This window comes from Festucalex cinctus, chromosome 16 (assembly GCF_051991245.1).
Source record: "Festucalex cinctus isolate MCC-2025b chromosome 16, RoL_Fcin_1.0, whole genome shotgun sequence".
Lineage (NCBI taxonomy): Eukaryota > Metazoa > Chordata > Actinopteri > Syngnathiformes > Syngnathidae > Festucalex > Festucalex cinctus.
The window spans coordinates 20,027,721-20,043,559 of record NC_135426.1 but is presented as its reverse complement, the minus strand read 5'-3'; the positions used below and the strand labels follow the sequence as shown (position 1 = coordinate 20,043,559).

The following is a 15,839-nucleotide window of genomic DNA, read 5'->3' as shown; positions in this document are numbered from 1 at the left end:
TCTGGGGAGAGATTCTGTCTAATGCAAATGTTGACCCTTTTGTTGCCATGACAACCAGGGTGATGTTTTTGAATTTAAAAAAAAAAAAAATAAACTAGACATTTTTTGTGCCATTTCTGGAGTCTCCCTGTCATGTCAAGAATGCAAATGAATGTCGCCGTGCATTTCCCACAAGATGTCTTCCTTGCCTTCCTCAATGAGCAGAACGAGATCGAGACGCTAAAAGCGGAGAACGACCGCCTCAAGTCCAGCGGCAGCGCCACGCCGACCGCCACCACCGCCAAGACGGCGCGGCCGCCCTCGGAGACCTCCAGCACGTCCTCGTCCTCCTCGCGCCAGTCGCTGGGCCTGTCTCTCAACAACCTCAACATCACCGACACCATCATGTCAGGTCAGTTGAGCGTCAGCGTCGATCGGAAGCGTCAGGCCCGATCAACTTTGGCAGGCTGACATTTGTTCGGAGGTGTGAGAACACAGAAAAAAAAAAAAGTCACTTACGTTGTTGACCTTTTGTCCAAAGAAACCAGGCAGCCAATTAGAACGGATTTTGTGGGTTAAATGATATTGTATTGACATTTGCCATATGCTTTATCTCCTTTTTGAAAAGTCATTGCGTTCCTCCCTTTGGCTTGTGCGCTGTAATTAAAAACGCCAAACTCTCCTGCGAGCCTTTCTCGTTATTTGATGGTGGGATGAGCGAGAGCAGTGAGGCGTTTGAGGACCAGTGGGCCGGCGGGCCGTTATCGCCCCAGCACACAGCCCTAGGATGTAGAGATGCCAAATGAATACTAAGTATGCTGTCCGAAACAATGAACAAAGATTAGACGAGAGAATTGTTTCAATGTTGCAATGAATTGTAATTGAAGCGTTGTAGAATCAACTTTGTCATGTAAGTACGTGGAGACTCTAAACTTCACCATGTTTGGCCATCAGATATCCTGCTTGACGACGGCTACGAAGGCAACCTCCGCAAAGAAGGCCGCAGCGTGCGGATTGTGGTCAGCATCAGCAGCGGGCCCAGCACGACCAAGGTCAGCCGTGACGGCCTTTAACTCCGACTGGTATGTTTTATATTCCGGATGCTTCAACAGCTGGATTGCTTTATCAACAGGGAACGCAAATGCAGGAGTACCTGATTGGCTCCATAGGTGTGAGTGGGAAAACCAAGTGGGACGTCCTGGATGGGGTGATCCGACGCCTCTTCAAGGTAATCTGGAAGCAGATGCGGTACCAAGCAAAAGTCTGAGCAACATAAGGTTATTTGTGTGTGTAGTATTTATATTGGAAGTTTGAAATGAGGTGAAACCGCTTAAAACTAGGAAAAAAGTCCAGCATGCATCATTTATCCAACAATATGAAATCAAGCCAACATCTGTCTGATCTGAGAGGTGGATGTGCTAACTTCTCATGCACTGTGCCGCCCCAGACAAAATAATAATAATAATAATAATAATAATAATAATAATAATAATAATAATGAAGCACTTTTAATTCTTTTAAGAAGTAAAAAGATTGTTTTCTGATTGCAATCGGTCCCTGCCGCGTTGCAGGAGTACGTATTTCGGGTGGACCCGGTGAGCAGTCTGGGCCTGAGCTCGGACAGCATCGTCTGCTACAGGATGGGCGAGGTGGTCCGCGCCCACTCCTCCCAAGTGCCTGAGCTGCTTCCCTGCGGCTACCTGGTGGGCGAAAGCAACGTCATCAAGGTCAACCTCAAAGGTACCCACCACGCACTTCCCGTTTGAAGCAACCAAAACGCCGGCACGCCTCACTCACGCCCCCTCCTGGCAGGCGTGAAGCACAGCAGCATCGACAGCCTGGTGTTCGACACGCTCATCCCCAAGCCCATCATCCAGCGGTACCTCAACCTGTTGATGGAGCACCGTCGCATCATCCTGTCGGGGCCCAGCGGCACCGGCAAGTCCTTCCTGGCCGCCAAGCTGGCCGAGTTCATCATTTCCCAGATGGGCCAGGAGGTGACCGAGCACAACGTGGCCAGCTTCAACGTGGACCAGAACTCCAGCAAGGTGCGCGCGACAGTACACACAGCAAGCATCTCCATGTGTGATCTTTAAGTAAAGCGGGATTTTTTTTAATTAAAAGACACAAAAATGACGGGTCTGGGCATGGGGAAGGTTCATTTGTGGTACTTATTCCCTCTTTCCTCTTGTAGGATCTGCGTCAGTACCTGTCCAACCTGGCGGAGCGCTGTAATTCCGAGGGCACAGACACGAAGCTCCCCACTGTGGTCATCCTGGACAACCTCCACCACATTAGTTCCCTCAGCGACATATTCAACGGCTTCCTCAACTGCAAGTACCACAAATGGTAGGTTGCTGTGTGCTGATTAAAGACGAAAAATCACCCCGTTTTTATCCTTCTTGGGGCGGCCATTTTGCCACATGCTGTTGACTGAAAATGACATCACAGTTGCTCAACATGACCAATCACGGCTCACAGGTTTTCAAGATTCGGTCATGTGATAATTTGTAAGAGGAGCTGTTAGTTAAGGTTAAACAAATACCAAAGATCAAAGTGTTGTAAAATAGTCAAATGTTCTGCCTGATATTTATATATTTATTGTTGTAAGCATTACATGACCGCAAAACAATTTTGCACATTTTTTTTAAATATTAATTGGCCAATTAAATTGGTTAGCAGAATTTTTTTTTCTGCCAAATATAGGAATTGGCATTGAAATCGTCATTATTTCTATTAGGACTGTGCAATTAATCAAAAGTTCAATTATTACACTCCACAATTACAAAATCAGCATAATTGTCAAAAAAATACATTATTAATATTAATTTTGAGTTATTTGAGTTTTTAAAGGCATTTGCACCTTTTTTTATTTTAAAAATAACTAATTTAATAAATTCTGTTTGGTCCAAAAGGAACGTGCATAATTATAGTGTTTCAAATCATTTTATTTGTCTTAATAATTTTTATGTTTAAACATTTTCTTGTTTTGTACTAAATGATCATCCTAATCATGTTTTCGATTATTACCAAAATAATCCTGATTAATATTTTCTTTATAATTGAGCAGCCTTAATTTCTATGCATATATAGTGTTATGTGAACATTTTCAAATGTAAAATGTGGTTTATTAAACACTGGACTAAAGAAAGTCAAAACATTTTTTTTACGCGACCCTAATGACCTTGTTGTCTGCTTTAGCCCTTATGTGATTGGGACCATGAATCAGGGTGTGTCCTCCTCCCCCAACCTGGAGCTGCATCACAACTTCAGGTTTGTCACCACAGTTGACATCACATATTTGAAATTGAAGTATGTCATTTGGAAATGAGGAAAATGGACAAGATGCTTCCATGTTGTAGCCATCAGTAGCATGAGTGCCTTTTAATGAGCGAGTCTCCTCCTCCGCTCACAGGTGGGTGTTGTGCACCAACCACACGGAACCCGTCAAGGGCTTCCTGGGCCGCTTCCTGCGACGGAAGCTGATCGAGACGGAGATCCATAAAAACGTGCGTAGCAACGACCTCATTAAGATCATCGACTGGATTCCCAAGACGTGGCAGCACCTCAACGGCTTCCTGGAGGCCCACAGCTCCTCCGATGTCACTATAGGTCAGACATACAAGCGCATGCAGTATTCACTGTTTATATCACCACCATAGTTTAGAAAAATGACCCCAATGATTTCACATAGTAATCCACAAAGCCTAAAAATGAAGCATAGGAAAACAACAATTGGGTGAATGGAAATTAAGTTGACATGACTTGACTTGACTTGGTTTGGTCCCCCACAGGTCCCCGTCTCTTCCTGTCCTGTCCCATGGATGTGGAGGGGTCGCGAGTGTGGTTCACCGACCTGTGGAACTATTCGCTGGTACCGTACCTGTTGGAAGCTGTTCGAGAAGGACTTCAAGTAAGCAGGACGTGGTCAATCACAATAGAAGTGCAAAGATTTTTAAAGGGGAAGTCAACTCCAAAAAATGTTTTTGACAATATGTTCTATGCAGCCCACTAGTCTAAATATGTCATTCTGGTTAATATTGCATTAATGGAATATAATTTAAGAAGCAAAATCCAGCCGTTTTTTTCCATCTCAGGGGGCGGCCATTTTGCCACTAGCTGTCGACTGAAGATGACATGAATGTTGCTCAGGTCTCAGGAAACAACCAATCACAGCTCAGCTTAGAAAAAGAAAAAAAAAGATGAGCTGTGATTGGTAAACTGATTGAGCAACATTGATGTCATCATCAGTCGACAGCAAGTGGCAAAATGGCCGCCCCCTGAGATGGACAAAAACGGCTGGGTTTTGTTTCATAACTCAAATTCCACAATTGTAATATTAATCAGAATGTCATGTTTTAGAATAGTGAGGTCACATATAACATGTTATTGTCAAGAAATGTTTAAGGTTGACTTTCACTAAAATTATTGTAAACCACTGTTATATTATGCATGTCTGACATTAACACTGCACTTAATAGGGGGGAAATAAAGTTTGTTTATAAATCTAACTAATAATCGATTAAGTATTTGGTCAGTTAATGAATTCATATTTTGTTTAAGTAAGTTTTAATTTCCGTCCCTTTATTCAAAAACAGCATAATTTCAAATTGACAGTGTAGAAAATGCACAAATGTAGATTATCATTCAGTTACTGGTTTGGTCCGGAATATGAGCATTGTTTTCCAAAGTAAAAGCTGATATTTTATTTTGAAAAACACAAAAATAATCACTGTCTGCTTCCATGAATGCTATTCCAAGGATTTGGTCATCATTAAATTAAACACTACTGAGGAAAAGCGGGTCGGAGGATGAATGAATGAATTTGATTACCAATTAGTTGTCAATTAATTATTGCACTTCTAGTTTGAATCAGCATGCATTTTCAACATCTCTCATCTCCCAGCAAACTATTCACCTAAAGACCATGCAAAAAATCAAAAACAAGTTTCTTGAACGTGCTTCACAAGAGTGGAGCTAAACAGTTTTCAGACATTTTAATCAGCAATATTTACCTGCAAAATCCTGGAGGGACTGATTGCAGTTGCTTAAGGTGTGTAAAACATTTCAATTTCCTGTTAGCTGTACGGCAAGAGGGCAGCGTGGGAAGACCCGTCCAAGTGGGTGAGCGACACGTACCCGTGGCACAGCCACACAGCTGTGCAGCAGCAGGACGGCCAGTCCTTGCTGCAGCTCAGGCCCGAGGACGTGGGCTACGACGGCTACAGCTCGTCCAAGGAGGGGGCCTCGTCCAAGCAGGTGTCCCAGAGCGACACCGAGGGAGACCCCCTGGTAAGAGACACGGGACGTTTGTGGCCACGTTGCCCTACTCAATTCTAACTTAATTGCGTTTGCACGTTCGCAGATGAACATGCTGCTGAGGCTGCAGGAGGCGGCCAACTACTCCAGCGCGCAGAGCTGCGACAGCGACAGCGCCAGTCACCATGACGACCAGCTGGACTCATCACTGGAGTCGGCGCTATGAGAGCCAGGCTGACCCGACGCGCCTGTCGTGCAAATACATGACCACTTGTATGGTTTCATTCAAATTGGCCTGCTTAGGTGACGAGGGGATACTAAAAGAAATTCTATTTGCATGGGGATAGCGACTGAGCCCTGTTTAGTAATAGTTTAAACTTTTTACCACCTCAAAAAATACTTGCCTCTCCAAGCACCACCATAACAACCAGCATCAAAATATAGTTGCCTCCTGGGACCATATATTCGTGTATAATGTGACCTAACCACTCCTGAATACTCACATACTCCCTAGAAGTTACCTAAATACTCTTAAATCGATTGAAATACTCCAGACAAGGTAACTAATTACTCTTAAATTTACAAATACTCCCTAAAAGTTACCAAAGTACTATTAATGTGTACAAAATGCTCCCTAAAAATAACCGAAACTCATATTTAGGAAATACTCCCTAAAAGGTAACTACATATTCTTGAAATTTATTAAATACTCCCAGAAATTTCACAAATAGTGGCACTCTTATATTTATTATTTATTAAATACTCCCTAAAACCTAACCTAAATACACTTAAATTTACAAAATACTTCCTAAAAGTTACCACAAACAAAACACACTTTGAGAATCACGATCATAACTATAGCTAGGCCTTTGGCGCCCTCTTGTGGCACATAAGGGCTTTAATTTCAACGTCCATCCCAAGTTGTCATCCTGTGTTAGTTTTTCCTACATTTTTTTCATACAACTTGTCATGTAAGTGCACAAAGGGTTTTGTCGAGTTTCTATCCAAAAAGAAATGAAATATTAGGCTCAGCCCACAGTCTTGTTCTTCGTCTTTGGAACTGGAATATTGTTGTTGTTGTTTTTTCTGTTTGATCCCACTTGCATTAACAGAAGTTTACACCATGAATAAGGAGATGAGCAGGTACTATTGTTAATGTATTTCTTTGTTTACAGAGGTGCTTCTCACAGTCATTTGGTCCAAGTAGCCTTCTAAAGTCTCGGTCACTCTTCCACCATGGTGGCCATTTACAGTAGTCCAAATTCAACTGGTTTGTAAGATGTTCTGATGTTCTTTGGTGGCCATAATTGACGTGAAGAAAATGGATAAAAGTGCCAATATTTCCTCTCTTTTGTGTTCCTGCAAAATAATGCACGAACGATTTGCTCACCGAGTACGCAACCGTCCATGATGAAACATGCAGTCAGACAAAATACTTTAACAAGGGAACAATGTTATTGGTGCTTACTCGTTGCCTTAAGTGTGCAAAAAGGTTTTTGGGGGTAGAGCGAGTCGGGGGGCTCTCCTGCTTCCATTGACTTTGTAATGACAAGAGGTTCATATGGATGCTTAACTATGGATGCTTTGCACCTGTTTCCCTTTTTAACAGGTTAAAAGTGCAAAATCAAAGAGTTCATGTTGTATGTGAATTCTGAACTGACCAATATTGTAAAAAAATAAAAAATAAAAAAATAAAATAAATAAAAAAAATTATAAATATATATATGTAATTAAAAGGGGTGTTTTTTTGTTTTTTTTTTTGCTTTTCCACCCAGTTGAGCTGGGCTCACTTGAACTGACAGGAGCACAACCAAATGTTTTTGTTTTTTTTCTTAGCATGCTTTTGAGCTTTTTAACAGGGGGGACTAATTGAGAAGAGATATTTACATTTATGTACACATACGCGTATTGGACGGAAGCCATTTTTAATTGTATTTTATTTTGAATGCGTGGGTTGGTTTTGCACACTCGGGCGGGTTGTAAATACTTCAGTCTTCGTGCACAGAAAATCAAAGATGCATTCGCCCGGTTGATGTTACACTAACCTGCTAAAAAAGTAAATTATTGTTAAAAAAAAAAAAATGCAAAAAGTCAAACAGGTGTGCGTCTTTGTGATGTGTGTGGACGCAGGAGGCACACGGTGTGTAGATAGAAAAGTGTTTTCACTAAAAATCACAAAGCTGCACTTTTCCAATCGCTCCCACCTTTGCCATGACATCCGTTTGATCGTGTCATTCGAATCTCGCTGGGCTGCAGAGGCGCTGCATGGCGCAAACTCGACACTGTGTACTGTATTGAAAACACCACAGGTGCTACTGGTCAGCCAACTCCCATCCGAGATAACGCAACCTCAGGACAATCCCACCATCTACAATCCTACCTGTTGTCAGCTTCACGCGCCTCTGCAGTCGGGCCTCTGGATTTAGTGGTCAACGGAACTGCAGTTCTCGCTCTCAATCGAAGCCCATATAGCATTTACTCTGGTTTTGACATGAGAACGTTTTTTTTCTTTCTTCTTTTTCGGGTGAAACATTTGTCCTTTAATGTTTTATATTTTGTACATTTGTATGTAACATATCATGTAAATAGACAGAGACAGTGATTTAACTCATCTGGAGGATTTTCTAGTCTTTGTAAAAGCTCTAAAAAATAAATGGTATTTGGTGTCACAAGCAAACACTGGTTGTCCTGATTTTTGAAGATGCCGGTCTGCTATTTGACCTTGTTTGCAAACGCAAAATAGATTCTCAAACAATTCACAAACAAAATTAGTTAGAAGTTGAAAAAAATACTTCAAAACTAACAACTAAAATTTCAAAACTTGCAACCTTAAGGCTTTTTGAAGTTTTGGAACGAAGAATAGTCTTATTTGCAAAACTTTAAAATAGACACATTTATGTGTGAAGAACCACTTGTTTTTGACCATGAATAAACTTTTGTGGGGGCTGTAACACGGCGAATAAAAAAATACTTTGATTAAAAAATAATAAGAATCTGGTGTTTTTGTCCGTCTTTTTTCAATGAGTGTAGTTTTTTCTAAAGCCTCAAATTCGACGTACCTTTTGAAAACTACACCGAGGAGTGGACTCTTACTTTGAATTTCGAGCTCTGACGGACAAACTTCCGGTTGACCTCTGGCCTTAGCTTTGAAAGATCCACAGCGCCAAACTTGAGCCTCCGAGGAGGAAAATGACAACGGAAGACCCACAATGGAGAAAAGTGCATTCGTTTACAGGTGTAATTCCTCGTTCCAGACACGGACACCGGGCGGTAGCCATCCGGGAGCTGATTGTTGTGTTTGGCGGTGGAAACGAAGGGATTGCAGAGGACCTCCATGTTTACAACACTGGTATGCTAACACTAGCGTAGCGGCTAATGTTTTTAGCGTTAGCCCTTGCAGGAAAATGTCACAAACGGCAAACTATTGGCGTAAGTCACGCCCGCGTTATTTAAACGATGTTTACTTTATATTTATGGATATTTAAGCAGAACTGGTAAGTTTTCTGCGAGTATTATGTTCGTATCCAGACTGTAAGTAAACTACCCATAGTGGTGGTATAAATTACTATGTTCTGTATTTATAAGTAAAATAAATGTTTCATATATCTTTACTTTAAGTATTTGTTTTTCTGACCTCTTTTCACATAGCTCATGTGAAAGTTGGCATAAATGATAATTGGCAGTGGATATTTTTGCCATGCCCGTCTCTCATGCTATCGCTCTGCTATTTTACCGTGAACTGCTCTGATTGGTCAATCGTCGGACCGAGTCATACACCTGTCTTTTCACAAAGTTTTTATTTTGTTTTGCACTCAAGGTTGCTGTTGGCATTAACAGCTGAACAATAAACGGCAAAGCATATGCTGTTGTAAAAAAAAAAAATGTAGTTAAAAAACAAACAAAAATATATAAATATAATATATACTGAGTGGGATTCGAACTCGTGGCACCGCACTTAGGGGATGACTTAACCATTATGCCTTGAGCTGATACACATTCACGGCAAAATAGTCATAGGTGGCAATTTGCCAGTCATGTGAAAATATTCACATCAATAATGTTATCAATTGTAACATCAGTCATGAGTGCATAAATGGTATTTCAGGTTACATCCTTTGTTATTAAATACTGACATTTCATCTAGTCTCAAAGCAGTGGTTTCTGCCTGCGGTGAGAGGAGACATCCCCCCTGGCTGTGCTGCCCACGGCTTAGTCTGTGAAGGCACTCGCATACTAGTGTTTGGCGGCATGGTGGAATATGGCAAATACTCCAATAATCTCTATGAACTTCAGGTAACAAACACTTTACTTTTTGTGAAATACTAGTAGTATTTTGTAATACACTGACCAACATCCATTTGATGATCCAGGCTAGTCGGTGGCTTTGGAAGAAGCTGAAGCCCAGAGCGCCCAAGAATGGCCTGCCTCCGTGCCCACGTATCGGTCACAGTTTCACCCTCGTCGGTAGCAGGTGTTACGTGTTTGGGGGGCTGGCCAATGTCAGCGAGGACCCCAACGGCAACGTCCCACAGTATGTTGAAGGACGGACAATGATGTGTTGCAATGAGGTAGCCCGGGACTAGAAGGCCTTAAAATAAAAGTTTATACCCTCTTGACTGACAGAAAAAAAGGAAAAGACTAAGTAAAAACAAACAAAGAGCAATGTTGAGGGGAAATTATAATAAGTTGAAATTGATTCACAGAAGACACTTGAAATTCAATCATGGAGTGCTTTGACAGACAGACATCCAAAGTGAAGTGCGCTTTGCTATGGCAGATACTTGGATGACCTCTACGAGTTGGAGCTGCAGTCTGTATCGGGGGCGAGAGCCTGGAGCATCCCGGAGACAAAAGGGGGCGGTCCTTCAGCACGGGAGTCGCACACGGCCGTCGCCTACACCGGGCTTGGCTTTCCGAAGCTTTTCGTCTTTGGAGGGATGCAAGGCTGCAGATTAGATGACCTCTGGCAGCTTGACCTCAGTAAGACTACTACTACTACATATGCAGATGTTCCATGGGACCCAAATCACAATCTTTGTCTCTTCTTCAGACATAATGGGGTGGTCACAGCTTGAAACGAGGGGTTCCGTGCCCCTACCCAGGAGCCTTCACTCTGCCAGTGTGATTGGAAACAAGTGAGAGATTTTGCTTCCGCTCTGATGAATCGCCAATTTAATGAGATCTTCCAATGCGGACTTAGTTAGCTATTTATTATATTACGTATTCTTATACTAAAGGTGCTCTTTCAGTGTCAATTGACGTGTTGCTTTTGCCTTCAGGATGTTCGTTTTTGGCGGCTGGATTCCTGTTCCAGAGTCGGAGAAGCACAATGCTGCAGGGATTAAATGGATTTGCACCAACTCCTTAAGTGTGCTTAACTTCGGTCAGTACTTCTCGGTACATTTTAGCAAGAAGCTGGTGCCGCTGATAACATCAAATCTTCCCTCGCAGACACGATGAGTTGGCAGAACTTGGGCCCGGAGTACGATGACATCAGCGGCCAGCTGCAGAGCACCCAGAGTGACGATCACGTCACCAGCAGGCCCAAAGCCAGGGCCGGCCACTGTGCGGCCGCCGTCGGATCCAGGCTCTACATCTGGAGCGGCCGTGATGGTTATCATAAGAACTTCTACCAGGTTTGCTGCAAGGACCTTTGGTACCTGGAGACAGGTGAGAAGCGGACTATTTCAAGTCGTACGTTTGATGGTATGGAGGACCAAAACTGCCAAAATTAATAAATAAATAAATACAAGTGAAAATAAAAACTGGTATAAAAAAATAGAATTAAAAATTAAATCCAAAAAGAAATATAAATGGAATTAAAAACAACTAAATAATTACAAAAATAAAAAACAAGCTTCAAAAAATAAATATGAAAATAAATACAAAAATAAATGTGGAAATAAATACAAAAATAAATATATAAATAGAATTAAATATCAATCATTAAATAAAAGCACTCTGCTCTCACATTTATTTCATGCTGCAGATACTCTGTCAGGACAAAATGTTATTCAAATTAGGGATGTAACGATATCCAAACAACATGATACGATATTATCACGATATGAAGGTCACGATATGATAATTATCACGATATTGTGGGGAGGTTGGGGATACAAAAAGATCACAATATTGTTAAAAAAAAAAAAAAAAAAATCTCATACTAAAAAACACAATATTGTTTTTTTGTACATTACAGCAATGACAAATGTAAAAATAAATATTATATATAAAAAATTATACAATATATAAATTGGGGCACATACTTTTGATTTGAAACAGAAGGGCCAAAACATGCCTTGTGAAAATTTAACTGTACTAAAAAAAAAACTAGCCACCAGAGGGTGGTAGAACTGCACACATGGAAATCAACGATATATTGTGGCAGGTTTAATGTCACGATATCATGATATTGCCGTTATCGTTACATCCCTAATTCAAATGGAAGGGCGGTCCTAAGCGTGTCTTGGGTTGGACTCCGCCGTTGCAAACTGCCTTTCAATGGTTGAGTGAGCAGGTCGGCGAACAAGGAAGTCTCGCTTACCTGCTTGGGACCGCCCCCTCATTTGAATAACATTTCGTCCTGACAGAGCATTTGCAGCATGAAATAAATAAATGTGTATATATGTATGTTTTGGTGTTTTTATTTCCATGTATATTTATTTTTTGTATTTAATTTTTGAATTATATTTTTAATAGCAATTTTTAATTTCACTTATATTCATGTATTTATTTTTTAATTTTGACCGTTTTGTTGGTCCATATATGATGGCACTGAATTTGTGACGTCGATTTTTAGATCGACCGGCCTCAGCAGACGCAGTGATGCTCATCAAATCCACCGTCGGCATGCTTCACGTGGCGTGGCACCCCCTGTCGGGAGCGGACTGCTACGTCCTTCAGATTCAGCCCACGGGCCCTGCAGACAAACCGGTTGACTCCACTTCCACGGGCGCAGACGGGAAAGATAAAGGTGCACAGAAAAAAACGGTTTCACTTCCTGAGTGCCTGCAGCGTGTCAATAACTGGTGAAAATTGAGGGATATTATGCTTTAAAGTTGATGTGTAAAAGTGCTACTGCATTTTTGGGGTCATGCTGAAATTTCACCCAAAAGTATTATATCATGATATCATTGTCCTTAGATTGCCAGTCCTTGCATTATGCAAGTGAATGCAACACCGAAGAGCAAGGCAACACATCAGCACAGGTATGCCGTAAGTCTTCTAGCAAAAGAACGACTTGAGCTATATTATTTGCATGTTACGTATTATGATTCTAGGATAGTTCAAAGCAGCACGACAATCAGACAAAACAATCTGGTGGCTCCCAAGAAGAGGGACGGGATTCGTTAGGATCTGCTCACCATCAACAAGGTAAGTTTGATGTTCATGCCTTAAAAATGAATAAAGCAAAAGCACGAGAGGTTCAGATTTTGTCTCTTTGCTTCCGTTTGCCTCGAAATATAGCTGAGAAGTCGACAGATCAGGTAAGCTATATTCCTGACCTTTCACCTGTCGCTGTGTGTGTGTGTGAGTCTGACCTACAAATGTCATTTCTTGCAGAATGCAGAGGGAGCAATGTGGTTTGATGTTGGTGTGTTCAGAACCGTCTTTTCTGAGGTCCAGAATTACTATCTGCCAGCTGACAACAACCAGCCCACTACAACTCTCAGAAGGCCTTCCACAACGAAAGAGGTCAAAATAAGCACTTAAAAAAAACCAAAAAAAAACTGATTGATTATTGGTATTTCAATTCAACTCAAATGTCTTTATTTTAAAGTAAAAGAAATGAAAGGAAACAGAAAGAAGTCCAACTTGTTTTGTCTGCTCCTGGTCAACACTAAAAAAAAAATTTTAAAAATCAACAATGAATGACAGGGAGCAGTCATGATGCTTTTAGTGTAATAATACTACAAAATAATTCAACTACATGTCCTTGTGCTATATATATTTTTGGAGTAATTGTACTTTTATACATTTAAAAAAAAAAAAATAGACTGAGAAGATTTTGTTTTACAATCCAGATTGTTCCACAGACTGACACTTTGAGTTGAAATACATCCTTCTTTTTGTTTCGTTCTATATTTATGTTTGGAAAAAATGTCTGTTAATTTGTACTCACTTTCCCTTTTTAGAAATTTGGTTAGTATATTGATTGGTAAAATTTCATAATGGGCTTTATACATTATTTTTAAAGTGATTAAACTCTATCAATTCATTAAATTCTAAATTTAGTCGTATAAATAATGGATGAGTGTGGTCTCTGTATCCACAACCACAAATGACACAAATAGCACGTTTCTGTAAAAGAAAGTTGGGTGCAGTGTAGGTTTTGGCTGCACTTTCACACTTCAATGCAATAGGTCAGGTATGGAACAATCAATCAATTATATAACAATAGCATCTTGTTCAATGATTCTTGAACCTTGTGTAACACGTCTAGTTTGTGGCACCTTAGATTTGACATATTCTATTTGCCCTTTCCATGTTAAATGTTCATCATGATACCAACTTAATTTTGTTAGTCCTTTCTATTTCTATGCCTTGGACAGTCAGTGTTGCTTCAACATCTGTATTTCTATAACTGAAAATCATAAATCTTGTTGATCCTTCCAGTGTCATAGAAAACTTCCGGGACCTCACGACAACCAGGACAGGGAGAAGAAGGAGCTGGATCCGGGTCGAAGTTACCTCTTCAGAGTGGCGGGCGTCAACTGCTTCGGTCAAGGAGACTTCAGCCCGGTCAGCGAGTTCAAGACGTGCCAACCGGGCTTCCCCGGAGCACCGTCAGCAGTCAAGATAACCAAGGTCGTGCATTTATGATACCAAACAACAAAGAAATATTTACGTCCGTTAATTCTAATCTTGTCTCTTCCATAATCTTTCAACACAGGCAAACGATTTAGTCCACATTACGTGGGAAGCGCCTCCATCTCCGTCAGGCCGGATCCTGGAATATTCCATGTACATGGCGGTGAAGAAAAGCCGCTCGTCCAGCTCGGAGGGTCCGGGCCAACTGGCGTTCATCCGAATCTACCGCGGCGTCAAGACCTTCTGCACGGTCAGCTCCAACCACCTGGTCAACGCGCACCTCGACTGCTCCGCCTCCAACCGGCCCGCGCTGGTCTTCCGCATCGCGGCCAAGAACGAGCAAGGCTACGGCCCGGCCACGCAGATCCGCTGGATTCAAGGTCGGCGGTGGGAAAACCAACAAAACGGCCATCAAGCGTATCGACTTGAGCCCAACTCCCGGTTGTCTTCTTTTTAGATGGTTTTAAATTGCGAGGAGGATCCAAGGCAGACGGCGGCGCTGCCGATGACTTTGACGCAGCCGACAGGTGAATGAAAAATAACACGCACGCACTGTCTTGTGTTCCATTTGTATTTCTGTTTGAAATGTCCTTCTCTTTTACAGCTCCAGCTGAAACTTGAACAACTAATGACTGCACTCTCAATCGCAACCAAGCAATACACACCAGTGCATTTGTGCATATTTACTATTCTAGTTTTTATAATTTATTTAAATATGTTGATATGTTTTTTAAAGAGACTATTGTATTTTATAGCTTGAACTTAACTATTTTTGTAAAATAGACTAATAGACTACTGTTTTAATGATTATTAACATTATGGAATGAGATGTATTATTGTATACTACTGTTGTTTTTTTTTTGTTTTCTTTGGTACCATCCAGGCGTACCAATGGGTATGGCATCGTTTAGTAGAAGAGTGGTCGTCTCCCAACGCAAAGACTTTGGGTTTGATCCTCAACCCCTTGTGACTATGTCGAAGTGTCCTGGAGCAAGACACTAAACGTCAATTTGTTCCCACTGGACCTCCCATTGGTGTATGAACGTGTGTGTGTGTGTCTGAGGCTTTGGACAGCCCTTTGGGCACCGTATGGTGTAGAATAGCACTGTGTAAGTGCAGACCATTTACCAAGAGTTGTTTTTACAGCTTCATGAACTACAGATTTTGTGTGTGTGTGTGTGTGTGTGTGTGTGTGTGTGTGTGTGTGTGTGTGTGTGTGTGTGTGTGTGTGTGTGTGTGTGTGTGTGTGTGTGTGTGTCAATTTAGATCATGTTATTCAATCATGTATTATTTGTTTTATAATAATGTGAATGTGTTTACTATGACTCCCTCTAATATATGGAGCCTTGCACTGTATAATTTGCTGTTGTTCATATTGTGTTTCAGCAGTCATTGAAATTTTTTGAGCAAACCAGCCTGTGATTTAAAATAAAAAAATAAAATAAATTAAAAAAAAACACGATGCATGGTCGTTAAACAACTATGCATGGTTGTTTTTTTTTGTTTGTTTGGTTTTTTTTTAAATGGTCGTTTTTAAAAAATAAAAATAAAAAAAAGCCTTACTATACATGGTCGTTTAAAAAAAAAAAAAAAAACTTACTATACATTGTCGTTTTTAAAAAATTAAAAAAGCCTTACTATACATGGTAGTTTTTAAAAAAAAAATAAAAAGTCTTACTATACATGGTCGTTTTTAAAAAAAATAAAATAAAAAGCCTTACTCTACATGGTCGTTTTTTGTTTTTTTTTAAATAAAAAAGCCTTACTATACATGGTCGTTTAAAAAA

The 15,839-nt window shown here is 40.8% G+C and overlaps 2 protein-coding genes across 15 annotated transcripts in view; both read left to right on the top strand.

The window, feature by feature from the left end:
* nav3 (neuron navigator 3) overlaps positions 1-7,915 on the top strand; it is a 202,425-nt gene extending 194,510 nt beyond the window's left edge. For all 14 annotated transcript variants that reach the window (XM_077498640.1, XM_077498638.1, XM_077498639.1 and 11 more), the window contains 11 exons: positions 205-391; positions 934-1,031; positions 1,112-1,207; positions 1,551-1,719; positions 1,792-2,027; positions 2,174-2,328; positions 3,181-3,252; positions 3,395-3,591; positions 3,774-3,892; positions 5,062-5,271; positions 5,345-7,915. In XM_077498640.1, the coding sequence (XP_077354766.1) occupies positions 205-391; positions 934-1,031; positions 1,112-1,207; positions 1,551-1,719; positions 1,792-2,027; positions 2,174-2,328; positions 3,181-3,252; positions 3,395-3,591; positions 3,774-3,892; positions 5,062-5,271; positions 5,345-5,464 (1,659 nt within the window). In that variant the 3' untranslated portion in view covers positions 5,465-7,915. The remainder of the gene's footprint in view (positions 1-204; positions 392-933; positions 1,032-1,111; positions 1,208-1,550; positions 1,720-1,791; positions 2,028-2,173; positions 2,329-3,180; positions 3,253-3,394; positions 3,592-3,773; positions 3,893-5,061; positions 5,272-5,344) is intronic.
* A 420-nt stretch (positions 7,916-8,335) lies between these two features.
* On the top strand, positions 8,336-15,503 carry hcfc2 (host cell factor C2). The gene is made up of 16 exons (XM_077501196.1): positions 8,336-8,587; positions 9,383-9,531; positions 9,609-9,769; positions 10,016-10,218; positions 10,289-10,373; positions 10,518-10,621; positions 10,690-10,908; positions 12,041-12,214; positions 12,385-12,449; positions 12,522-12,615; positions 12,709-12,728; positions 12,805-12,936; positions 13,858-14,049; positions 14,135-14,432; positions 14,510-14,579; positions 14,657-15,503. Exons 1-16 carry the CDS (start codon positions 8,428-8,430, stop codon positions 14,664-14,666), a joined length of 2,136 nt encoding a protein of 711 aa, XP_077357322.1. The 5' UTR covers positions 8,336-8,427; the 3' UTR covers positions 14,667-15,503.
* Positions 15,504-15,839: the final 336 nt, after the last annotated feature.

Coding starts and splice junctions, on each gene's coding strand:
- hcfc2 (XM_077501196.1), top strand. CDS start 8,428: ATGACAACGGAAGACCCACAATGGAGAAAAGTGCATTCGTTTACAGGT. Junction 10,219..10,288: donor CCTCTGGCAGCTTGACCTCA/GTAAGACTACTA, acceptor TCTCTTCTTCAG/ACATAATGGGGTGGTCACAG. Junction 10,622..10,689: donor CTTAAGTGTGCTTAACTTCG/GTCAGTACTTCT, acceptor CTTCCCTCGCAG/ACACGATGAGTTGGCAGAAC.